Source organism: Microcaecilia unicolor, chromosome 11, assembly GCF_901765095.1.
Source record: "Microcaecilia unicolor chromosome 11, aMicUni1.1, whole genome shotgun sequence".
Classification (NCBI taxonomy): domain Eukaryota; kingdom Metazoa; phylum Chordata; class Amphibia; order Gymnophiona; family Siphonopidae; genus Microcaecilia; species Microcaecilia unicolor.
Genome location: NC_044041.1, coordinates 154,799,029 through 154,824,652, shown reverse-complemented (window position 1 = coordinate 154,824,652; position 25,624 = coordinate 154,799,029). Strand labels below are relative to the sequence as shown.

Here is a 25,624-nt window from a genome sequence, read left to right as displayed (position 1 = left end):
AGCTGAATTTGAATTAAAAATTGTACCAATTTGTAGCAGGACTCATTATTCAGAACCGCTTTTTACAGATTCTCAAATATTAAATCATGTACTTGTTATTTGGCCTAGTCAGTACTTCTTTAGTTATTTTAGCTGTTAAAGGTATGTAAATTGACCCATCACTATTCCAGTGGATGGATCCCAAGCGGGGACACATATTAACTTACAGGAAAAGCAAGTCCTTGCGCAGCCAGTCATAGATTTTTAAACCTGGCTGGTATTTTTACAGCCTGGGTCCTAAAATCTGGCCTTCCCACCCTTCCGGTGGATCCAGTGAGGGTCTCTTGCTGTACTATAATTATACATTCCCCACTTGTCACCCCCTCTGAGGAGGGGTGACACAAAGCTCGTCAAGCTCGTCATTATCTATTCCAGAAGGTGGCAAGCTATCAAACGAGAGGACAAGTTTTGTTTTTACAAATTGCTAGAAGATATGGTGCAAGATAGGAAAGTGATATATTATTTGGGCATATGGAATTCTCTTTATATTACCCAATCCCTTGGGACAAATCCATGAGTTCATCTACAAAATCCCATGCAGTATAGGTATACGGGTAATAGCAATTTCAGGTGGATCATACTAATAAATACTTTCAGGTCTTGCTATGACTTCTGTTGTATCTATTGCATAGTACATGGGGAGATAATCTAATGTATCTTTCTCAGTGGTCTTTGGGAAGGAACAGTGGTTTCGATTAAGCATTGTTATGGGTTCAACAAATATGTGGTTAGTATTCAGATTGCAGGCTGTTTAAGGTTTGTAGGTATTCAGAATCCTTAAACAGGTCGGAATTCTTGGATCTTACTATTACTTATCATTGGCATCCAATCATGAGCACTAATAAGTGGATAGCAAGTATGAGGTTGCCTCATACAGCAAAAATGGTAACAAAGGTCATGCATGGATCTTGACATGTGCATAATGACCTGGAAGTATGGGAAGCAATTTATATATCCATTACCCCACTTGGAGCTTAGTCAAACCTACAGAAAAACATGTAATGTAAGTAAGCCTACACCAGAGTTAAACAATTGCATAACTCTTGTATCTGAGCAATATCAACTTCAATTTGAGTTACATACAGAAATAACGGGGAAACTCTTAGAAAAACAATTAGAACAATAAAGGAAATAATAAAATAAAACCTTTTCTAGACAGGATTACTGCTAAAACTAAAAATAAAACAAAATATGAATCTATAATGTCCATAACAGCAACAGTAATTCTCAAATTAAGTATCAGTTCTAAATTCTCTTTCATCGATCATGGTTGAGGCGATGGAAGCGCTGAAGAATCTGGACGGAGATCTGGAAGATCTAACAGGACTGGGTTTTCAGGCTGGCCTGCTGAAGGAAGTGACTGGTCTTGAGATGGTTAGGCTGGTTCTGCGTATATCTTTCACATGGACCCAAAACTTATGGTCCAATAGTTTGCAAGGTGTAAAGATTATTGCCACAACCTTGGGGGATCTAACATCATTTGGGCCTGGATAGATCTTGAGGACGTACTTGTGGTGTACAAAGTGGGATCTTTTCATGTCTTTATTCTAGGCATACACTATCATAACCAGTCCAAAGGCTGGCAAAGGAATAAGCAAAATAACTGTATGCCTGAATGATATATTGCTATATCTTAGTGGGCATAGTCAGGGTGAATTGAATAGACATGAAAGACAATGTAAACATGGAGAAAACAGTGCTAATTAAGTGCAAAAGCAAAAGGGAAACCAGAAGGGTTCAATAATGAAAAGCCAATTTACATAGATAGCAATAGTATATATGAAATTGTATCTACAAAAAACAATTAGAATTTAGAGATGATGGTAATTATTGATGTATGGAGGGCAATGCGTTGCAATCTATCGCCAATAGATATGGAATCTTCACCTACGATAACTACCATTCACCAAGGGTTGAGCCCTCAGCTGCAGGAGGCCAGTAGGACTTACGAGCTAGATGATTCAGAAGGGTAGATTAGCAAATAGTCATAGTCAAAGCTGAAGATTAATGTGCAGAAATCTAAAACTCATAGATAGTCCAGGTGATGGAAGTATATTCTGGAATCACGGTCGTTGTCTGTTGTAATAGAGAGCTCATACGTAAAGTGACATGTAGGTTCTGAAAAAGATGAGAAGCCTGCAAAAATATTCAATACAGCAGAATATTTAAGAGCATAACCAAGCAGGTCTAAATTAATGACATCATTTGGACAAAAGAAAATTCTCATTGGGGAAGTTGGTTGCTCCTTTTTCTTGCTAGAGGTCAGTTGCAGTAGAATAGAGGCGGTAGATCAGGAATTGGATTAGCAGTTTTCACTCAACCTACAGGACTTAATAAATAGAGGTGATATAAGAAGTAAAATCAAGTGGTCAAATCTCAGCATAGGACCATTAGAAAGAATAGATTATAGAATGCAATAGTTAGTTCCTTTGCGCATCAGTAGGTGGAGCATAGTGTCAATATATAATATATAATATCAGAAATTACCAGTAGGAATAATAATAAAAAAAATTGTTATTACATGTGGCACAGGAAGTCAGCAGAGTCTGAGGAAACATTGTGGTCAGAGTCTGCTCCAGGAAAATGCAGTCTTTAACATGATATTTTAAAAGATAGAGAAAAGCCAAAATCAGAAATGTAAAAAACTATATATTTCTATGAGGCCTCCTCACGTGACCTTTACAAGGTTAAAATAGGTCAAATGAGAAGGACAATAACCTATAGTCCTCTGTAATAGTTCACAGCCAATTTGGAAAATAAAAATTATATTTAATTTTAATTTGATCATTTCTATGCTTTCACAATTTTGGGCCCTAAATTATGACAGCATATGAAGATTCACATTCAGAGGGATAGCTAAAAATAAGCTTATATATTCCCAGCAATCAATTTACAATTTAGAGTATATTTTAAATACAGAGGAGGAGCAGCTTTATAAGCAGAAGACAAGAAGTAGGAGCATTTCTTTAAACATTTTAGTAACATTCAAAAAAAATCAAGGATATAATAACAATTTTTACTAATGCAATAAATGCATAAATTGACCAGAAAGAAAGATTAGTATGATATGTTCATATAATCCTACATTCTAAATTGAATTCTAAACAAAGAGTAGCAAGGATAACACAGAATCATAGAAAAATCCATCTGGTTATTAAAAATTTGAAACACGTAATGAATTCCTGTATCATATACTGAGTTCAAAGCATTTGTAAAGATGAACTCTAGAGAAAATAAGAACTACAAGGGTTAATCTCTGTCATTCAGTCTTAAGGAAATCACGAAATAACGGTGCTTCCTGTATCTAATTGAGTTTACTGCTCACTGCAAGCAGTGGATATTATGGTGACTGAAAATAGGTCTATACATCAGACAAAAACTGTAAGTTGAAATTTCTATATTAATATTTCATGCTGGTGTAATTAGTCTTCATAGTAATACTTCAGGAGAGGAAAACAAGTTAATTACTTTAACTGGTTCCAGAGGTACGGTTCTCAATAAAAGGAAATTTGGCAATTGGAGCTAGTCTTATCTGAACATAGCTTTAAAATAATAGCAACCTTAATTTCTTTAGTTTTGATTTACCAGTTAGTTATGTTATGCAAGGGTTAATCTACAAACCCTATTGAGAACCAAAAATGCTGGAACTGTATCGTAAAACTATAAATCTTTAAGAGGCAGGGAAGGAAGTTTGAAAGTAGTAGATAAGACGTGAAAAGAAAAATTAAAACAGTTCGTTCATCTCAATAGAGAGCCAGGAAGTGAATATCAGCACTAGTTATTTTAAACAACGTCACAAATAAACAGTGTGTTAGATGGCACATAATATAGAACCTTTCATAGTAAATATCTGAAACAATTATACAATTTTCAAAGATCACATACACGGACGCACACCTATAAATTAAAACTAAAAAGTGCTTGCATTTCTAATGAAAGCAATTTACCAGAAGTCAAAAGCATCACGTCACAAATCAAACAAACATTGCTTAAATGAAATAATATACAATCCTGGAAACAAAACACTCCTTTGAGATTTACTATCACTGCAGTTGATAGGCAATCTCTCCGAGTAACCTTAAAGCACAAATTCCATCATAATAGAGTAGTCCTCCGCACTTACCCTAAGTTCTTGCCGAAGGTGGTGTCGGAGTTCCATCTGAACCAGTGAATTATCTTGCCAACATTTTCCCCACCCACATACCCACCCTGGTGAGGACAAGTTGCACACCTTGGACTGTAAGAGAGCATTGGCCTTTTACGTGGAGCAGACAGTCCGCCCTATTGTTTGTTTATTTTGACCCTAACAGGAGGGGAGTTGCCATCGGAAAACGCACAATCTCCAATTGGCTAGCAGATTGCATTTCCTTCACTTATGCCCAAGCTGGCTTGACTCTAGAGGGCCGTGTCACGGCTCACTCACAATGTCAGAGCCATGGCTGCGTCAATGGCTCACTTGAAGTCAGTTTCTGTTGAAGAGCTTTGCAAGGCTGCAACGTGGTCATCAGTCCATACGTTCACATCTCACTACTGCCTTCAGCAGGATACCCGACGCAACAGTCGGTTTGGGCAGTCGGTGTTGCAGAATCTGTTTGGGGTTTAGAATCCAACTCCACCCTCCTAGGCCCATTTCTGTTCTGTTCCAGGCTGCACTCTCACCTAGTTGTGTTTCTTTTTAGGTCAATCTTTGTTATGTCCTCGCTGTTGTGAGGCCCAATTGACCAGTGTTCTTTGTTTTGAGTGAGCCTGGGGGCTAGGGATACCCCATATGTGATATCAGCCTGCTTGTCCTCGGAGAAAATGAAGATACATACCTGTACCAGGTATTCTCTGAGGACAGCAGGCTGAATATTATCACAACCCACCCTCCTCCCCTTTGGAGTTCCAGTTTCAGCCAAGTTTCTGAGCCTGTTTTGAGTTCCAGCCCAGATGAGCCCGAGTCTGCTCTGAGATCTTGCCAAGCGCCGGAGCCTGCCCTGAGTTCCAGCCAGGCTTCGGAGCCTGCCCTGAGTTCCAGCCAAGAGGTTCCAGAGTCTGCTCTGAGTTCCAGCCAAGCTGCTGAGTCTATGCTGGGTTCCAGTTCCTGCCCAGCTGCTGAGTCCATGCTGAGTTCAGTTCCAGCCAAGTTTCTGAGCCTGTTTTGAGTTCCAGCCCAGATGAGCCTGAGTCTGCTCTGAGATCCTGCCAAGTGCCGGAGTTTGCACTGAGTTCCAGCCAAGTGCCTGAGCCTGCTCTGAGATCTTGCCAAGCGCCGGAGTCTGCTCTGAGTTCCAGTCAAGCTTCGGAGCCTGCCCTGAGTTCCAGACAGGCTTCTGAGCCTGCCCTGAGTTCCAGCCAAGAGGTTCCAGAGTCTGCGCTGAATCCCAGCCAAGTGCCTGAGCCTGCTCTGAGTTCCAGTCAACTGCCTGAGTCTGTTTTGAATCCCAACCCAGAGGATGCTGAGTCTGTTCCGAGTTTGAGCTTCAGCCCTGCTGTTCCGGAGTCCACTCCGAGGTGGAGTTCCAGCCCAGCTGTTCCTGAGTCCACTCTGAGGATGAGTTCCAGCCAAGCGGTGCCTGAGTGCTTCGAGGTCCAGTCCTGAGAGCGGTCCGAGGGTCAGCTTTGATGCCTGTCCGGATGTCAGTCTTGACTCTGGTTCCAGCTTCAGCCAAGTTAACCCTGGTCATGCTTTGAGGCTCCTCCGTAGATTCCACCATTGCTACCCGTGGAGACCTGAAATCCCCGTGGAGGTAGGGGGGGTCTTGAGGAGGAGGTACTGTTACGTCTGTGCTTTTCCCGCCCTCTGGTGGCCAGAACAGGTGGCTGCTATCGACCATCACCCGTTCCAGATTTTAGCTGAGTCCGGTCCGGATCTTCCAGGCTGCCAGGTTTGCTTGCTTGGATTGAGCCTGCAAAGCCACCATAGCTTCCTGGTGATTGCTGCAGCTGAGTCTTTCCTGTCTGGGCTTATTAGCCATTTTGAAACTCTCTGGCTTTGCCTTTGCATTGCGTCTTAGGCCCTGGTCATGGGTGCTTGTGCACTTCTGCCTGAGAGACTTTGTCTGGACCTGTTTCTGTGTTTGCTGGTTTCCTGCCTTTTGAACCTTGCCTGATCCTGGTCTTTGCTTTGCTTGCCACCTGCCTTTTGAACCTTTGCCTGGACCTGGACTTTGTTTTGCTTGCCGCCTGCCTTGTGAACCTTGGCCTGGACCTGTCTTCTGCTTGCTGGCTGACCGCCAGAGACCTAGCCTGGATTTGCCAGTATGTCTGTTCTGCCTTGCTTCTGATGTGGGGTGGTTTTGCCTGCCACTGCTGCTCCTCGGCAGTGGCCCAAGGGCTCACAAACCCAGTTCCTGTTTAGTGAACGTGACACCTGTGCGATCATAGTCATGCTGTGTTGGTAGGTGAAGAGGGTTACGTGGGGTCGTTGGGGTAGGCCTTTTTGAAGAGGTTGGTTTTTAGTGATTTCATGAAGTTCAAGTGGTCGTGGATTGTTTTCACAGCTTTTGGGAGCCCATTCCATAGTTGTGCGCTTATGTAAGAGAAGCCGGCTGCATAAGTTGTTTTGTTTTTCAGTCCTTTGCAATTTGGGTAGTATAGGTTTAGGTAGGATCTTGATGATCTGACTGTTTCTTATTGGTTTGTCTATGAGGTCTGTCATGTATTCTGGGACTACGCTGTGTATGATTTTGTGGACTAAGGTGCAGATTTTGAAGATGATCCATTCTTTGATTGGGAGCCAATGCAACTTTTCTCGGAGGGGTTTGGCTGCTGTATTTTGGGCGGTCTGGAGTCTTCCTCTATAACATTAGCAAAATTCGCCCCTTCCTCTCCGAGCACACCACCCGAACTCTCATCCACTCTCTCATTACCTCTCGCCTTGACTACTGCAACCTACTCCTCACCGGCCTCCCACTTAGCCATCTATCCCCCCTTCAGTCCATCCAGAACTCTGCCGCACGTCTTATCTTCCGCCTTAACCGATATACTCATATCACCCCTCTCCTCAAGTCACTTCACTGGCTTCCGATCAGATACCGCATACAGTTCAAGCTTCTCCTACTCACCTACAAATGCACTCGATCTGCAGCCCCTCCTTACCTCTCTACCCTCATCTCCCTTTACGTCCCTACCCATAACCTCTGCTCTCAAGACAAATCCCTCCTTTCAGTACCCTTCTCCACCACTGCCAACTCTAGGCTTCGCCCTTTCTGCCTCGCCTCACCCCATGCTTGGAACAAACTCCCTGAGCCCTATATGCCGGGCCCCCTCCCTACCCATCTTCAAATCATTGCTCAAAGCCCACCTCTTCAATGTCGCCTTTGGCACCTAATCACTACACCTCTTCTCAGGAAATCTCAACTACCCCAACTTGACATTTCATCCTTTAGATTGTAAGCTCTTCTGAGCAGGGACCGTCCTTATTTGTTAATTTGTACAGCGCTGCGTGACCCTAGTAGCGCTCTAGAAATGTTAAGTAGTAGTAGTAATTTTGGGCGGTCTGGAGTTTTTTTATGAGTTGTTCTTTGCAGCCCGCGTAGATTCCATTGCAATAATCTGCATGGCTTAGGACCATTGATTGTATTAGGTATCGAAAAGTTGCTCTTAGGAAGAAAGGTTTTAATCGTTTGAGCTTCCACATTGAATAGAACATTTTCTTTGTTACAGAGTTTACTTGACTGTCGAGGGTAAGGTTGCGTTCGAGTGTGACACAGAGTATTTTCAAACTGTCCGAGGTAGGGAGGGTATGTCCTGGAGTATTTATGGTTGTGGGTTTGTATTTGTTATATGGAGAGGAGAGGATGAGGCAATGTGTTTTTTCAGTGTTCAGTTTCAGTTGGAATGAGTTTGCCCAGGAGTCCATGATGTTCAGACATCATTGATTTTGTTGGTTATTTCTGTCAGATCATGTCTGAAGGGGATGTATATTGTAACATCATCTGCATAAATGAATGGGTTAAGGCCTCGGTTGGATAAGGACTGTGCCAGTGGAATCATCATCATGTTGAAGAGTATTGGTGATAATGGTGATAATATATACCACTAAATGATGAGGTAGGTACAATAGGCATCTCAGAGACCTGGTGAAAGGAGGACAATCAATGAGATGTTGTGTTAACAGCATACAAATTATATTGCAATGATAAGAGTGAGCAAATTGGAAGGGGGATTGTGCAATATGTTAAAGAGAAAATTGATTCAAACAAAATAAATATTCTACATGAAACAGCTAGCAGCATGGAATCATTGCTGTAACAGAATTCAAAAATGCGTGGGATAAACATAAAGGAATCCTGTTCAGAAGGAAGGGATCCTCGGAAGCTTAGCGGAGATTGGGTGGCAGAGCCTTTGGGGGGGGGGGCTGGGGCGGTTGGTTGGGAGGCGGAGCTAGTGCTAGGCAGACTTCTACGGTCTGTGCTGTGAACAAGGCAGATACTAATCAAGGTCAGGTATACACAAAAAGTAGCACATATGAGTTTATCTTGTTGAGCAGACTGGATGGACCGTGCGGGTCTTTCTCTGCTGTCATATACTATGTTACTATATTATGGATAGAAATACCATGTGTGAAGGGAAGAAGTATTCTTGTAGGGCTGTACTACAATCTGCCAGGACAGAACGAACTGACAGATGAAGGTTCATAGAAATTAGGAAAACTGGCAATATTTTTTCACTCAACAAACAGTTAAGCTCTGGAACTCTTTGCCGGAGGATGTGGTAACAGAGGTTAATGTATCTGGGTTTAAAAAAGGTTTGGACAAATTCCTGGAGGAAATGTCCATAGTCTGCTATTGAGACAGACATGGGAAGCAACTGCTTGCCCTGGGATTTGTAGTATAATGGGTGATTTCAATTACCCCAATATTGACTGGTTAAATGTTAAATCGGGGAGCGCTAGAGAGGTAAAATTCCTAGATGTAATAAATGACTGCTTCTTGAAGCAACTGGTCCAGGAACCAACAAGAGGGGGAGCCATTTTAGATCCAGTCTTTAGTGGAATACAGGATATAGTACGAGAGGTAATAGTGATGGATCTGCTGGGAAATAGTGATCATAACATGATCAAGCTTGGGCTAATATTTGAGGTGATACCACAAAGGAAATCTACTGTAGCAGCATTTAATTTTCAAAAGGGCGACTATGAAAAAAGGAAGAGAATGGTTAAAAAGAAGCTAAAAGGATCGGTAGCAAAGGTTAGGACTTCAAATTAGGCATGAGCAATTTTTAAAAATAATATCGTGGAAGCCCTGACCAGATGCATTCCACTTATTTACAAAGGTGGAAAGAAGAGAAAAGGCCAGCATGGTTAAAAGGTAAAGTGAAAGAGGCTATTAGAGCCAAAAGAACATCCTTCAAAGAATGGAAAAAGGACCCAAATGAAGAAAATAAGAAGCAACATAAAGACTGGCAAGTTATATGTAAAACATAGGTAAAGAAGGCTAAAAAAGAATCTGAATGTTCTGTGTGGATTAGGAATTGGTTATTGGACAGAAAACAGAGGGTAGGGTTAAATGGCCATTTCTCTCAATGGAGGAGGGTACATAGTGGCGTGCTGCAGGGATCTGTATTAATAAATGATCTGGAAATCTGAAATTTGCAGATGACACAAAACTATTCAAGGATGTTAATACATGCGAACTGTGAAAATTTGCAGGAAGACCTTAGGAAATTTGAAGACTAGGCATCCAAATAGCAGATGAAATTTAATGTAGACAAATGCAAAGTGATGCACATGGGAAAGAATAATCAAGTCATAATTACCTGATGCTAGGGTCCACCTTGGGGGTCAGCATCCAAGAAAAAGGTCTAGGTGTCATTGTAGACAATACTCTAAAATCTTCTGCCCAGTGTGCAGCGGCAGCCAAAAAAGCAAACTGGATGCCAGGAATTATTAGGAAAGGGATGGTAAATAAGACCAAGAATACCATAATGCCTCTGTATCGCTCCATGGCACAACCTCACATTGAGTATTGCATTCAATTCTGGTTGTTATATCTCAAAAAAGATATAGCGGAATTAGAAAAGGTTCAAAGAGGAGCGGCCAAAATGATAAAGGGGATGGAACTGCTCTCATATGAGGAAAGGCTAAAGAAGTTAGGGCTTTTCAGCTTGAAAAAGAGATGGCTAAGGGGGAGATGATTGAGGTCTACAAAATCCTGAGTGGTGTAGAATGAGTAGAAGTGAATCAATTTTTTTTACTCTTTCACAAAGTATAAAGACTTGGGGACATTCAATGAATATACATGGAAATACTTTAAAACAATAGGACAAAATATTTTTTCACTCAACGAACAACTTCTTAAGGGGATGCGCTAACAGCGGGTAGAATATCTGGGTTTAATAAGAGGTTTGGAAAATTCCTGGAGGAGGGCCGCCGAGAGGGGGGGACAGGGAGGACAAAATTCCCCGGACCCGGGCCTCCAGGGGGGCCCGGCGCCGGAGTCCCACCCACCCTCCGTCATCAGGACCTCGCGCCTCCAGGGGCCCCGCGGCGCTTCCTGGCGCTCCCTGCCACATTGTTGCGACGCTCAGCTTGATTTCTTTCCAGCCACCCTGCATTTAAAAAGTTGCAGCGGTGGCAAAAAAGCAGGCTCACCTCTCCTTTAAGCCCTTCCCCTTCTCTCTAGCATGCAATTTCTGGTTTCCGGTTTCCGCAAAGGCGGCACAGTGCACGCTGAGGGAGAAGGGGAAGGGCTTAAAGGAGAGGTGAGCCTGCTTTTTTGCCGCCGCTGCAACTTTTTAAACGCAGGGCGGCTGGAAGGAAGGGAGGGCTGTGGTGGAAAACTTAGGGCACAGCTGGGGCTGGGAACTGAAACTTGGGGGGGGGGGGTAAAAAGGGGGGTAAGTTGTGGCCTGGGGTGAGTCACTGGACATGGAGGGGAAGGCAGGGGAGGACAGGGAGCAAAGGAGAATCACTGGGGATGGGTAGGGAGGGAGGGCAGGGGAGCGAGGAGAGTTGCTATGGATGGATGGAGGGGATGGGAGGAGAAATGCTGGACATGGATGGAAGTGAGGGAAGACAGGAAGTAGATGCACATGGATGGAGGGTATAGAGGAGAGGGCAGGGGACAGAGGAAAATCACTGGATGTGAATGAGAGGGGAGGACAGGGGGCAAAGGAGAATCACTGGACATAGATGGGAGGGGAGGACAGAGGAGAATTGCTGGACATGCATATGGGTAGGGAGGGCAGGGAAGAGAGGAGAGTTGCTATGGATGGATGGAGGGGAGGGTAGGAGAAATGCTGGACATGGATGGAAGTGAGGGAAGACAGGAAGGAGAGATGCACATGGTTGGAGGGGATAGAGAAGAGGGCAAGGGACAGAGGAAAATCACTGGATGTGAATGAGAGGGGAGGACAGGGGGCAAAGGAGAATCACTGGACATAGATGGGAGGGGAGGACAGAGGAGAATTGCTGGACATGCATATGGGTAGGGAGGGCAGGGAAGAGAGGAGAGTTGCTATGGATGGATGGAGGGGAGGGTAGGAGAAATGCTGGACATGGATGGAAGTGAGGGAAGACAGGAAGGAGAGATGCACATGGTTGGAGGGGATAGAGAAGAGGGCAAGGGACAGAGGAAAATCACTGGATGTGAATGAGAGGGGAGGACAGGGGCAAAGGAGAATCACTGGACATAGATGGGAGGGGAGGGCAGAGGAGAATTGCCTGGCATGCATGGGTAGGGAGGGCAGGGGAGAGTTGCGATGGATGGAGGGGAGGGTAGGAGAAATGCTGGACATGGATGGAAGTGAGGGAAGACAGGAAGGAGAGATGCACATGGATGGAGGGGATAGAGGAGAGGGCAAGGGACAGAGGAAAATCACTGGATGTGAATGAGAGGGAAGGACAGGGGCAAAGGAGAATCACTGGACATAGATGGGAGGGGAGGGCAGAGGAGAATTGCCTGGCATGCATGGGTAGGGAGGGCAGGGGAGAGTTGCGATGGATGGAGGGGAGGGTAGGAGAAATGCTGGACATGGATGGAAGTGAGGGAAGACAGGAAGGAGATGCACATGGATGGAGGGGAGAGGAGAAATTCTGGATACGGATGGAGGAGAGGGAAGAGAGGACATGAGATGAACATGGATGGGGGGTGACATGAGATGAACATGGATGGGGGGAGGAGAGAGAGGATAAATGCTAGTCATGGATGGAGGAGAGGGAAGAGAGAGGAAGGAGATGCATCCTGACAGAGATGAGGGAAAGGGAAAAGAGGAGAAAAACTGCACATGGCTGGAGAAAATAAGCAAAAGCTGGATCCACTCTCTACTTCCTCCAGTCAAGTCCGCGGAGGACCCAGCTTTTACCTATGGATGTAGGGCAAGAAATGAAGAAGAAAGGAGGAAAATAAAGAAATAAATGGAAATGAAACCCTGGAAGTGGAGTTAAGGGAGCAGATAGAGAGCAGCAGAATCAGAGACTGGGACCAACATGATCTGAAAAACAGTCACAAGACAACAAAGGTAGAAAAAATCATTTTATTTTCATTTTAGTGTTTGGAATATGTCCAATTTGAGAATTTACATCTGCTGTCTTATTTTGCAATGTATAGCAATGTTCTGTTTTTCTGGTATTGTGCTGCATGCAGAATCTGTATGCTAATTTGGTTTCTGTTTGTATTTAATTCCTTTACAGCTGGGAAAGTTCAGATTAAGGAATTTGCGGGCCGATCTTTTGGCGTTTCTAGGCGGTAGGTCCACTAGGTTTAACATATAGAGTGGGGCATCTGCGTGGATGATTTTGTGGACGGTTGTGCAGATCTTGAACTCAATTCATTCCTTGAGTGGTAGCCAATGTAGTTTCTCTCTTAGAGGTTTCGCCCTTTCGTATTTAGTTTTTCCAAAGATGAGTCTGGCTGCGGTGTTCTGGGCTGTTTGGAGTTTTTTAATGGTCTGTTCTTTACAGCCTGCGTACAAAGTGTTACAGTAGTCTAGATGACTTATCACTAATGACTGTACTAGGGTATGGAAGATGTTTCTTGGGAAAAAAGGTTTTATTCTTTTGAGTTTCCACATCGAGTAGAACATTTTTTTCGTTATATTCTTCACGTGGGTATCGAGTGTGAGGTATTGATCAATAGTGACTCCAAGAATTTTCAGATTTTCTGAGATAGGAAGTGTGCAGTATGGTGTAGTTATGGTACGGTAGTTGTTTGTGTTGTATTGGGAAGTGAGAACTAGACATTGAGTTTTTTCTGCGTTCAGTTTTAACTGGAATGAGTCCGCCCAAGAGTGCATGATTTGGAGGCTCTGGTTGATCTCGTTGGTTATATCGTTTAGGTTACTTTTGAACGGGATGTGGATCATGACATCATCCGCATATACGTAGGGGTTAAGGTTCTGATTGGCTAGAAGTTTGGCTAGTGGTATCATCATAAGGTTGAAAATAGTTGGCGAGAGGAGGGATCCCAGAGGAACTCCACATTCCGGTATCCAAGGTGGTGATCTGTCATTATTCGTTGTTACTTGGTAGGATCTGGTGGTGAGGAATCCTTTGAACCATTTGAGAACTGGGCCTCCGATTCCAAAGTATTCTAACAGGTATAGTAATATTCCATGATCCACCAAGTCGAAAGCACTAGAAATGTCAAATTGTAGTACGAGTATGTTCTTGCCGGTTGCAATTGTTTTTTTGAATGAATTCATTGCAGACACTAGTACAGTTTCAGTACTATGATTTGATCGAAATCCTGATTGGGACTCATGTAGAATTGAGTGTTTGGTTAGGTATTCCATGAGTTGTTTCGTCACTATGTCTTCCATCAATTTTGTTATGTAAGGATAGAAGCAACTGATCGGTAGTTGGTTCGGTCCATTGTGCTTTTCTTAGCATCTTTTGGCAGTGGAGTGAGAAGGATATTTCCTTTGTCCATGGGGAATAGACCATTTAGGAGTCTGTAATTTACTTGGTTTGTGAGGTCTTTTTTGAATTGTTTGGGGGCGGCTTTTAATAGGTTAGTAGGGCAGATGTCAAGTTTTGGGTCTAAGCATTCAAGAATGCTTGTGTACTCAGTGGTATTGCTTGGTATCATGCGTTGGAGCTTTATGATTTTTTCCTTGAAATAGTTCGCTAGGTTGGTTGCCGATGGGGTTTCTATGCTATTCGAAGTGACCTGTGTGGTGTTTAGGAGATTGTTTACAAGTGAAAAGAGTTTATGCGTATCCTTGTAATTTGGTCCTATTATAGTTCTGTAGTATGTTCTTTTGGTTTGTCTGATTTTGTATTTGTATTTTCTTTGTAACTGTTTCCACTCTTTGAGTGTGTGTTCGTCTTTTTTTTTTTTTTTGCTCCAAGCTCTTTCTAGTCTTCTAACCTGTGTTTTTAGTTCTTTCAGTTCTTCGTTAAACCATGGTATTGAGCTTTTCCTATGTGAGGTTCTAGTTGTATTTTGAACTGAGTAATTGCTAGAGACTTTTCTTGATAATTTTGAGGAACCAAGTCATGGACAAGTAAAGTGTGCTGCTGGACTGAGAGGCCATAAGCGCAACCTACTGGCCTCCCTCTTAACCATCTATCCCCCCTTCAATCAGTTCAGAACTCCGCTGCACGCCTTATATTCTGCTTCAACCGATATACCTATCAACTTTCCATCGTCTCCTCTCACCCCTACCTCTCCTGTCTCACTCCTTCCCTAGTCTCATATTCCCTTCTTTTTCACCAACTCCCCATTCATTATACAATTCTATCCTCTGTACTTACCATCCTCCTCTCACTCATCTCTCCTTGAGAACCTCCATGGTCTCTCCCCACATTGTTCCACCATGCCAATATCTCCCCTCCCTCTCCCTTCTTATTCCCTTGTAGCCCAGCATCTCCTTGTCCCCACAACCCTTCTCTCTCCTCCACCACTATGGTCCAGCATTTCCCTATTCTCTTTCCCTCTCCCCTCCACTCCTATGGTCCAGCATTTCCCTATCCCCTCTACTTGTTCCCTCCACCCCTATAGTCCAGCAATTCCCTGTCCCCTCTGTCCCCCTTTTCTCCTTATTGTGCCAGGAAACAAGGCTTCACAAATCTCCAATGCAATGGTCCTTCCAGGTTAGACAGCAAACTGCACACCAGAAGTGAAAGCCTGCTAAGTGTACACAATCCAGGAAGAAACCAAGCCATCAGGGTTTGTGTAGCTGCATCTCCTGTGGGTCCAGCATCATGATCTCTCCCCTTCTCTTACTCTCTCCCTCCTCCACCTCCTCCTATGGTCAGGATATCCTCACTGAATTTTGGCCATCTGTATTATATAGAACAGTGTAGAAAAATGAGCGCAAAGAGTTTATTAGTGCTGTTTCTACCAGCTACAATAATTTTTAAAGCTGTTTTAGTGCTATTCAATTGTTATTTCATGATATTTATATCTACATATGGGAAGCTTTGAAATAAATTAGAAAGCTGTCAAATAAGTAAAAAAAATTTTTTTAATATTTTGTCCTCCACCTTTTATGGCACTGCCTATCCAACTGGAACAGCTTAAATGTTTTATAGATGGACCATGCGTAGGCAGTCCCTTTTTTCTAACTAGTAAGAAAGGCCCGTTTCTGAGATTAATGAAACGGGCGCTAGCAAGGTTTTCATCCCTGGCACTGCCATGATCAAGCTGGCTCCCTCCCTCCATTCCACCCACATTCAGGCTGGCTGGTTGTTTGGTTGTTTCGCTCCCTCCCTCCCTTCCTCAGATGTTCAGGCTGCCTGCCTGCCTGCCTCCCTCCCTCTCACCTTTAGGTTGTGTCCGGTTTTTTTTGCAGCAGCAGCAGTGGCCGGACAGTGAGGGAAGGGTGGCGAGGGGGTTGATGTTGCTGTGGGGAGGTTGCGTGCAGAGCGTTTTGGAGCCTGGAAGGGGCGTCACTTCCTTTGTGTCTCTGTGTTGTCGTTCCGTGGGTGGCAGGCTGGAGCCTGGAGGGACGGCGTGGGGCAGGCATTGCAGAGCGCAGCGCAGTAGTCGTGTTGTCGTTTGTTTTTTGATGACCCGCCCTTGACGTCATGATATCTAGATGCGAGGGCGGGGCTGCTGTGCGATGCGATTCGATTGTCATAGCTCCGCCCTCCACGTCACGCGAGGGTGGGGCAGACAGTCCTGGGTGAAAAATACAAATTTCGATCTACACCACCATGCAAGAGGAAGTTGCAGCTTCATTTAGAACGTTGAGGTTGCGAATTATGTCTGGAAGGGGCGTGGCTGTGGGTGGGTCTCTGACTGAGAGTGAGTGGTGCATGAGGTGAGTGGTGCTGACAGCCTAACCTACCAACACTGCAGGGCTTCACTGTGTCCCTGCCACAGAGTGAGCTTCAGAATGTTCAAGGTGAGAATTATTTATATAGATAATCAGTTTTTGCTATTGTTTTGGGTCAAAAGGCTAGATCCCGTTTCCTGTTTTATCTAACCTCCTTGCCTTCAACCCTCCTCCCAGTCTAGCACACTCTGTTTCCCCTCTCTCTCCGCCACCAACAATCCCCCTTCCCGAGTCCAGTACCCTGTGTTTCCCCTCTCTCCGCTGCTGCCGCCCTCAACCCCCTCCCCAAGTCAGGCTGCATCCTGTTTCCCCTCTCTCTCTTCCCGCCGCCACCCCCCCTCAAGGTTGCTCTATTTAGTGGTCCCTGCAGCGATAACACGCTGCCTGAGCCGGCGTTGGATCCATGGCGTGCCTCTGCTCTGGCTTAGACACAAGTACTTCCTGTTTACGCGAAGGTGGGACATGCAAGCAGAGGGAAGGATCTGATGCCAGCTCAAACAGGCAGCATGTTATTGCTGCAGGGGCTGCTAAACAAAGTAGGTTTGACGGTCCGGGGTGGGGAGTGGAAGAAGGAGAACAGAAGTGTTAGGGACTTGGTGGAATTGTGGGGTGGAAACGGAAAGAAAGGGAGGGGAGAAAGTAACCGCAAATTGAAAAAAAAAAAGAAATTCTTGCTGCAGTGTGCCGACTCCGCCGGTTGAGAACTGCATAGGCACCATTTTTTTAAAAATCCGTTTCGGCACCCCCCCCCCCCCCCCCCAGCTACGCCACTGTGTGCCGGGGGAGAAAAGGCAAACAGGGAGCAGGAGGGAGTCCTGCATTCAGTGGTGTGCTGGAGGGAGCAGCTCTGCTGCATTTAACAACTGGCTCACAAAATCTTTAAAAGCTTAACAACCAGCTCTTGCGAGCCGGCTCCATCACACCACTACATATGGAACTCTTTTAACCTAATAACAGAGGAGGACCTTGAAAAAATCCTAAGAAACCATTGACCAACTACCTGCTCCCTTGACCTCTGCCCATCAAAGGTAGTGCAGAAGGCAAGCAGGGGCCTCATAGAAGGCACCACAAAAATCGTGAACTCATCTTTTTCTAATGGGCAACTACCAATAGCATTAAAAAAGTCAGTGGTGCATCCTTTGCTAAAGAACAACCTTGACCAGGACAAACTTGAAAATTACCAGACAGGATCCCGCATCCCATTTTTAGGGAAACTTGTAGAACAGTCTTCGATCAACTCAATGATTGACTAGAAGAGAGAAACTGGCTAGATTCATGTCAATCTGAATTCAGACCTGGTTATGGAACAGAAAAAGTCCTTGTATCCATACTTAATGATCTTCACAGAAACCGAGACAGGGGATTTGCCTCGGTGTTAGTACTGCTAGATTTCTCAGCAGCGTTTGACACTCTAGATCATGATATTATGCTAGCACGACTAGCAGAAACAGGTATCAGTGGAACAGTACTTGCCTGGTTCAGATCCTATCTATCAGACAGGCGTCCATAGTGTTCAGCAGCACCTCATCACCACCATGGGCACTGACCTGTGGGGTACCACTGGGATCAATACTGTCATCTATATTTTTTAGTATCTACCTCAAGCCACTAGCCAAGCTGATTCAGTCAATGGACTCTTAGTTCTATATCTATGCAGATGAGGTGCAGCTACTCATACCCATTGAACCTGACTTACCCACTAACATCAATTCAAGAATGGAATAAAAACAACAAGCTTTGCCTGAACCCAAGTAAAACTGAGCTTCTATGGGTCCCTAACACCAGGGGCGTAGCTACGGGTGGGCCTGGCTGGAGAGAAAAATGAGAAATGGCCAGGAAACCGTGGCAGAAGAGTTAAGCGAAAACGAAGGAAAGCAGAATCTAGAGACTGGGAGCGACACAATGAGAAAAAGTAAATGGCCATACAAGAAAGGTAAAGAAAATAATTTTATTTTTAATTTAGGATAAAGTAATATGGTACCTATGTTAATAAAGGTTCAGAGACCAATACTTCCTTCCTTAGGTCAGGTGAGGATACCATAACAGCATTATACTGACCTGAGGCAGGAGGTTTTGGCCTCTGAAAGCTCATGGAAAAGGGTGTTAGGCTATTAAATAAATTATTTTCTGAAATCTGATGCACTGAAAAGCAGCACTTTACCCTGTGTGACAAATGCATCTGATTAGCGTGACTAAATTTTGCTGGGGGAGGGGGGTAGAGAGAAAATTTTGTGCCCACCCACTTTGGGTTCAGGCCCATCCAAAATTGGCAGTTTGGCTACGCCACTGCCTAACACAAGTGGGGGACATACTTGACATCAAAATCTCTTTTGGGAAATATGAACTCCCCCTCAAATCACAAGTTAGGAACCTTGGAACACAGCTCGATTCAACACTTACTCTGATCTCCCAAATCCAAGCAACCTTCAAGAGCAGCTTCAATCACTTGCGACAACTACTCTGCCTTTCTCCTTACATTGAGAAGGCAAGCCTTGTCTCAGTTGTGCATGCCATGATAACATCAAGATTATTGTAATGCACTCTACACTGGTCTGACTACAAAGGGTTTGCATCAGTTACAATTGATTCAGAATGCTGCAGCAAGACTAATAGAAGGTTGTAAACAACATGACCACATCACACCATTTTTGCATAAACTTCACTGGATACCAGTACAATACAAAGAAAAATTAAAAAAAAAAACTCTGTTTGACCTTCAGGGCCCTTAAAGGAAACAGCCCAGAGTTCTTGAAGAACAGAATCTCCCTCTATACACCTTCAAGGTCACTAAAGTGCTCCCAAGGAGTTTCCCTAACCACACGCTCTCCAAAGAACATGACATGATGTAATACCTGCAAGCGAGCCTTTTCCAGAGTAGCCCCCATGCTCTGGAATGCACTCCCTGAAAGGCTTTGCTTAGCACAAGACTATCTCTAGTTCAGGAAGCAGGTGAAAGCTTGGCGCTTCAACCAGGCTTTTAATGGAAGAAGTAAGTGACACTGGCTGAACATATTATAGCAGGTAATGTTTATCCACTCCTACCCTAGCCAAGATAATGTTCATTTGCAACTCTTATGTAGTCCCTTATTTTCTTACTCCTGTTACTCTGTCTTACCTATCTATATGTTATGTTCCATCTTTGCTTACATCCTATGCTGTCTATTAAAATGTTTTATTGTATTGGCATTGTAATGCCATACTTTGCATTGTTGTTTGAATATTTTACTGCTGTAATTGTCTATTGCTTATGTTTGACTTATTCTTGCTGTATACTGCCTTGAGTGAATTCCTTCAAAAAGGCAGTAAATAAATCCTAATGAATAAATAAATAAACCAGTAGAAGTCACCATTGAGCCAGAGTGGAGCAGCAGCCTAATGGTTACTTCAGTGGGCTAAGAACTAGATAAAATTCCCACTACGGCTCCTTGTGACCCTGGGCAGGTCATTTAACCTTCCATTGCCCCTGGTACAAAAACATAGATTGTGAGCCTACTAGGGACAGAGAAAGTATCTGCATATAATATGTAAAAAAAAAATAAGCCACTTTGGTTGTACCACAGAAAGGCAGTATATCAAAATACAAAACATCAAGCACTATCCTCTTCCTTGAGTCTATGAATGTTGCTTCTGCGTTGTCCTGGCCCACAGCTAGCTTGGGAAGAGAAAGATGAGCCTAGGAATTAAAACATGGTTCTTTTACCTGCCAGTGATATCATCTCTGGCTAAGACCCCAGGTCAACAGTTCCTGGGGTTTTTTGTTGTTGTTTGTGTGGTTGCTTTAAAACATGCTTGGACTGGATCAGTCTGTTCCTTTTGCCATAGGTCTTCTTTCTGTTCATTACTTATTATTGACAGTGTGACCTTTTTTTTTTGTTGTTGTTGTTCCAGATGTAAAAAGCCCCGTCACAAAGGAAGGAAAAACTGAAGAGAGGCCGAGAGGTCAGACCAAGAGTCACCAGAAATCTCATGCCATGAGACATTTTTCAACAAATTCACTCCTGTTGCTTCCTAACATCCTAAGAAATATGCTGCCCTTTAACCCAGTCCCAGAAGGGTGAAGAAAAAGTGACACTGACCTTGTGAATCAAGGGCACAGGACAGGGGAAAAACTAGCCCCTGCTTTCTCTGGCCTCAGGCAATCCAACCAGATCTGCTTCTATTCCATGGCATGAGACTAGCACAGACATGGTTCCATGTGTAATTTGCTTATTTTCTGGATTTTCCCCCTCTGCCGTGTGAAGCTTTTATCTCTTGTTAACATAACACTCTGTATTTAAAGAATCAATTGTGCTAAGCTGAATAGATTTTCCATCACAAATTGCCATCTGCAATGTTCTTTCCTCTTCTACAGTGCAACCTTGGGTATCTCATGAATTTGAAATCAAAAACAGTGAGGCGATATTAATAGTTCTTTCTGTAGAGAGTACTGGGTCCTGCATGTATCTGATACAACCATTAGATGGATAAGACCTGCAACAAATTAGGTCAACCTGATAACTTGGGCTTAAATGAATAGTTTTGACTGTCCAGGTGATTATATGTAAACTGGATCAAATACTGAGTTTTAAATAAAAACATAAGTGTTATAAAAGGCATGTATTCTCCACACCATCTCTATGCTGTTGTAGATGAGAGCTGTGATGTACCTAATAGTCTCAGATTGTATAGTATGTGATTGGGTATATGGAACCTTAGAACCAGTCTACAGCTTGTAACAGAGAATGGTCATCAGCCATAAAAAGTACTTCACTCTCAAATAATCTAGAGGAATCCACAAATTTAATAGCATTAGACCTTTCCAAGGTCCTCATTTGTTTCTGCTTTCTTACTTAGGAACTACTACTACTACTACTACTATTTAGCATTTCTATAGCGCTACAAGGCATACGCAGCGCTACACAAACATAGAAGAAAGACAGTCCCTGCTCAAAGAGCTTACAATCTAATAGACAAAAAGAGTCAACAGTAGGATTCAAACTTTCCAACAGCACAATCCCTATCACCTAGCTTTATAATCCAATTATAAACTGATCAGGGTCTATGTTTCCCCAGGTTCCTTATTGTGAAGCATAGGCATAAACTCCTAGGCAAAACAGGTTGTTGAAATATATGCAAATGAGAGTATGCTGATGAAGTCCACCTGGTAGGTAATTCCAAATTATGGCATTCCACCCAGCCCAGGGCTTTACTTCTCACCAGGGCAATACAGCCATTGAATGCTCCCTTTAATGCCTTAGGGCATCCTGTCAGTAGCAGCTCCAATCCCAAAATGGCTGGCGTGACCTCCAGCAGCAATCTCACAAGACTGTCACTGGAAGTCATGGCAGCCAATTTCAATGAGGAAGAAAGCATGGGCAGGAGTGTGTGAGAATGGCTCTTGCCCCGACTCTCCACTAGACCATCATGGTAGGCCCTGGGGGCCAGCCTACGGGTGTTGGGAGGGGGGATCTCTTTGTTTCAGAGGAGGCAGCAGCACAGGGGAGGGAGGGAAATAATACCAGACACCATGAGGGAGGGAAGTGGAGGAATGCCAGCAGACTCGAGTATAAACCAATATTTAAATTTTGGACCTTTTTTTTGGCCAAAAAATCTTGGTTTATACTCAAGTATGTGTGGTTTCTTTTAGATGACCACTTAATTGTGGGGACAATAACAGTTAGATGACCACTTAATTGTGGGGACAATAACAGATCATTATTACTCTATCTAGCTCTTTTTTAAGCTCTCTTAATACCTTATTTGGGTAGCCTTTATTCCTCAACATAGCCATCATACTTTTAGCTTGCTGTTCAAAAACCTGTAAGTTTGCGCAATTACATCTAATCCTGAGCATGTGAGATAAGACAAACTATTCTTTAACTTCATAGGATGGCACCTGTTGTATTGTAACAGAGTATTTTTGTCATTAGGTTTTTCATAAATCTACATCTAAAAAAACTAATTCTCGATGGAGAGCATTGCTCTATAAATTGAATGTAGATGTACATGAATTTTCAACCAACATACAAATTTTTATAATTCTTCAACAGTCCCCATCCATAAGAGAAATACTTCATTTATATATCTATACCAGCTATAAACGTTTCAGTAAAAGGAGAAATATACACTCACTCATTCTCATATCTTAACATATACAAATTAGCCAACAATGAAGCAAACATTGCTCCCATGGCCACACCTAACATCAGTAAATGCAATTGATCATTGAACAAAAAAAATTTATTTCATGGTCAATCTAGCTAATATTAACAAAATAGCGGGATTCTGGAGGTCTGTCTGGCCAAACCTACTGCCACATCAGGAATTGTGTTCTCAACAATAATGGGATGTGAATGTATGGTCAGAAGTCCATGTCACAGCCTTGCAAATCTTGAAGGAAGTGATAAGAACATAAGAACAGCCATACTGGGTCAGACCGATGGTCCATCTAACCCAGTGGTCAGTCCAGGTCACAAGTATCTGGCAGAATTCCAAAGAATAGCAAGATTGTGTAAACCTTTTTAAAACCCCGATAAGCTAACTGCTGTTACCCCATCCTTCGGTATCAAATTCCAGAGCTTAACTATTCATTGAGTGAAAAAATATTTTCTCCTTTTCAGTTTAAATGTATTGCCATGTAACTTCATGGACTGTCCTCTAGTCTTGTTACGTTATGAAGGATTTATAGTCTGTCAACTCTTTCAAAAAGTCTTTGTACTTTTTGAAAGAGTAAAAAATTGATTTACATTTACCCATTCTTCTCCACTCAGGATTATGTAGACCTTTAGCCTAACCCCCCTCAGATATCTCTTCTCCAAGCTGAAGCCCTATCCTCTTAAGCCTTTCCGCATATGAGAAAAATTCCATCCCTTTAATCATTTTGGTTGCCCTTTGAACTTTTTCTAATTCCACTATATCTTTTTTGAGACACAGTGACCAGAATTGCAAACAATATTCATGATGAGCTAGCACAGAGGCATTATAATATTCTTTTCTATCCCTTTCCTAATAATTCCTAACAGAATGTTTGTTTTATTTTGGCCACTCCCGCAGACTGAGCAGAAAATTTCAATATATTGTCCATGATGCACTTAGATCTTTTTCTTGGATGGTGACTCCTAATGAGGAACCTAGTATCAAGTTAGTGTGATTTGGATTATTCTTCCCAATGTGCATCTTTTTGCACTTGTCCACATTAGATTTCTCCTGCCATTTGGATGCCCAGTCTTCCAATTTCCTAAGGTTCTCCTGCAATTTCTCACAGTCCGTATGCGATTTAAAGTCCTAACCTTTGTTGTTGCTCTTTTTAACTTTTATAAAATCATTTTCCTTATCATAGTTGCCTTTTTGAAAATTAAATGCTGCTCTCATAGATTTCCTTAGTTATTAACTCAAATGTGAACATGTGATGATTACTGTTTCCCAGTGGACCCAACACCATTATCTCTCGTACTAAGTCCTGTATTCCTAGATCTAAAATAGCACCTCCTCTTTTCAGTTCCTGGACCAGTTGCTCTGGAACAGACCAAGAAGAGAAGGCAGCTCCAGTCACCCACTGATGCAGCAGTTAGTGAAACAGGCAACCCCTGTCAGGCATTTTTTGATGGTTTCTCTCTCTGTTCCAGTTGAAGAATTGATTGAAGATAAGTACTTCCTTAATTTTTTATCATTATAAGTATTTTCTTAAACAAAATAAGAAGCTTTTTTGATTCTGACTTGGAACTAATTATTTTTTATTTTTTCACTGTGGTGATTTTGGATTGCACATGTTTTGAAGATTGATAGTTTAATGAAAGTGGAGTTTTTCTTGACTGATGATTATTGAGAGCTTGTTTTGAAGAACAATGCTCCTTTTTTGACTGTGGTCTTTTTCTTCACTTTTTTTGCACATAAAAAAACAACTGCTTAATTATGATTTATTGTGCTTTCCAGATCCCACATTGAATATTTGGTAGGTTTGTCATAGTATTTTCTTGATTTCAATTACCCCAATATTGATTGGATAAGTGTCACATCAGGGAGTGCTAGGAAGGTAAAATTCCTAGACATAATAAATGTCTGCTTCTTGGAGCAACTGGACCAGGAACCAACAAAAGGGGAAACTATTTTAGATTTAGTCCTTAGTGGAATGCAGAACTTAGTATCAGAAGTAATGGTGTTGGGTCCACTGGGAAACAGTGTCATAGCATGATCGAATCTGACAGAATAACTGAAGTGAAATAACTAAGGAAATCTACTGCAACAGCATTTAATTTTCGAAATGGCAGCTATGATAAAATGGTTTTTAAAAAGCTAAAAGAATCAGCTGCTGAGGTTAGGACCTTAAATCAGGCATGGATGCTGTTTAAAAATACTATCTTGGAAGCCCAGACCAGATGAATTACATGTATTTAATAAAGGTGGAAAGAAGAACAAATGATAGCAAGCATGACTAAAGGGAGACGTGAAAGAGGGTATTAAAGCCAAAAGACCATCCTTCAAAAAATGGAAAAAGGATCTGAATGAAAAAAAAACAAGAAACAACATAAGCACTGGCAAGTTAGATGCAAAGCATTGATAAAGAAGGCTAAACGAGAATACGAAGAGAAATTTGCCACAGAGGCAAAACTCATAATAATAACTTTTTCAGGTATATCAAAAGCAGAAAGCCTGTGAGGGAATCCATGGGACCGTTGGCTCATCAAGGAGTAAAAGGGACACCTAAGAAGAACAAGGCCATAGCAGAGAGACTGAATGGATTCTTTGCTTTGGTCTTCACCGAAGATATAAGAGATCTCTACCTGTACCACCAGAAATGGTTTTCAAGGTTGACAATGAATAAGAACTGAAAGATATCTCATTGAACCTGGAAGATTTAATGAGCCAAATTGACAAATTAAAGAGTAGTAAATCACTTGGACTGAATGGTGTACATCCTAGGGTACTGAAAGAACTCAAACATGAAACTGCTGATCAGCTGTTGGTGATCTGTAAGCTGTCCTTAAAATCATCTGTAATACCTGAAGATTGGAAGGTGGCCACACCAATTTTTAAAAGGGTTCCAGGGGTGAAATTATAGATCGGTAAGCCTGACATCAGTGCTGGGTAAAGCAGTTTGATCTGCTTTATTTCTTTGAAGGCATGAATAGCGAAGATACATACCTGTAGCAGGTATTCTCCGAGGACAGCAGGCTGATTGTTCTCACTGATGGGGTTGGCATCCACGGCGGCACAGGAACAGCAATTTTCCAGAGCAAAATAAACAAAATTTTGCCAGAGCCTTCCAGCGCACGGGGCACGCACACCATGCACGCGCGGCCATCTTCCCGCCCATCGCGCAAGAGTCCCGCTCAATTATATCCAAAAGCAAGAATTAAAGGACAAAAACTCCAAAGGGGAGGTGGGCGGGTTTGTGAGAACA

At 42.9% G+C, this 25,624-nt stretch overlaps 1 protein-coding gene across 2 annotated transcripts in view; it reads left to right on the top strand.

Annotated features, from left to right (window-relative positions):
* LOC115480869 (snake venom vascular endothelial growth factor toxin apiscin-like) overlaps window positions 1-20,833 on the top strand; it is a 140,440-nt gene extending 119,607 nt beyond the window's left edge. For both annotated transcript variants that reach the window (XM_030219832.1, XM_030219830.1), the window contains exon 8: window positions 20,134-20,833. In XM_030219832.1, the coding sequence (XP_030075692.1) occupies window positions 20,134-20,170 (37 nt within the window). In that variant the 3' untranslated portion in view covers window positions 20,171-20,833. The remainder of the gene's footprint in view (window positions 1-20,133) is intronic.
* The last annotated feature ends 4,791 nt before the right edge of the window (window positions 20,834-25,624 follow it).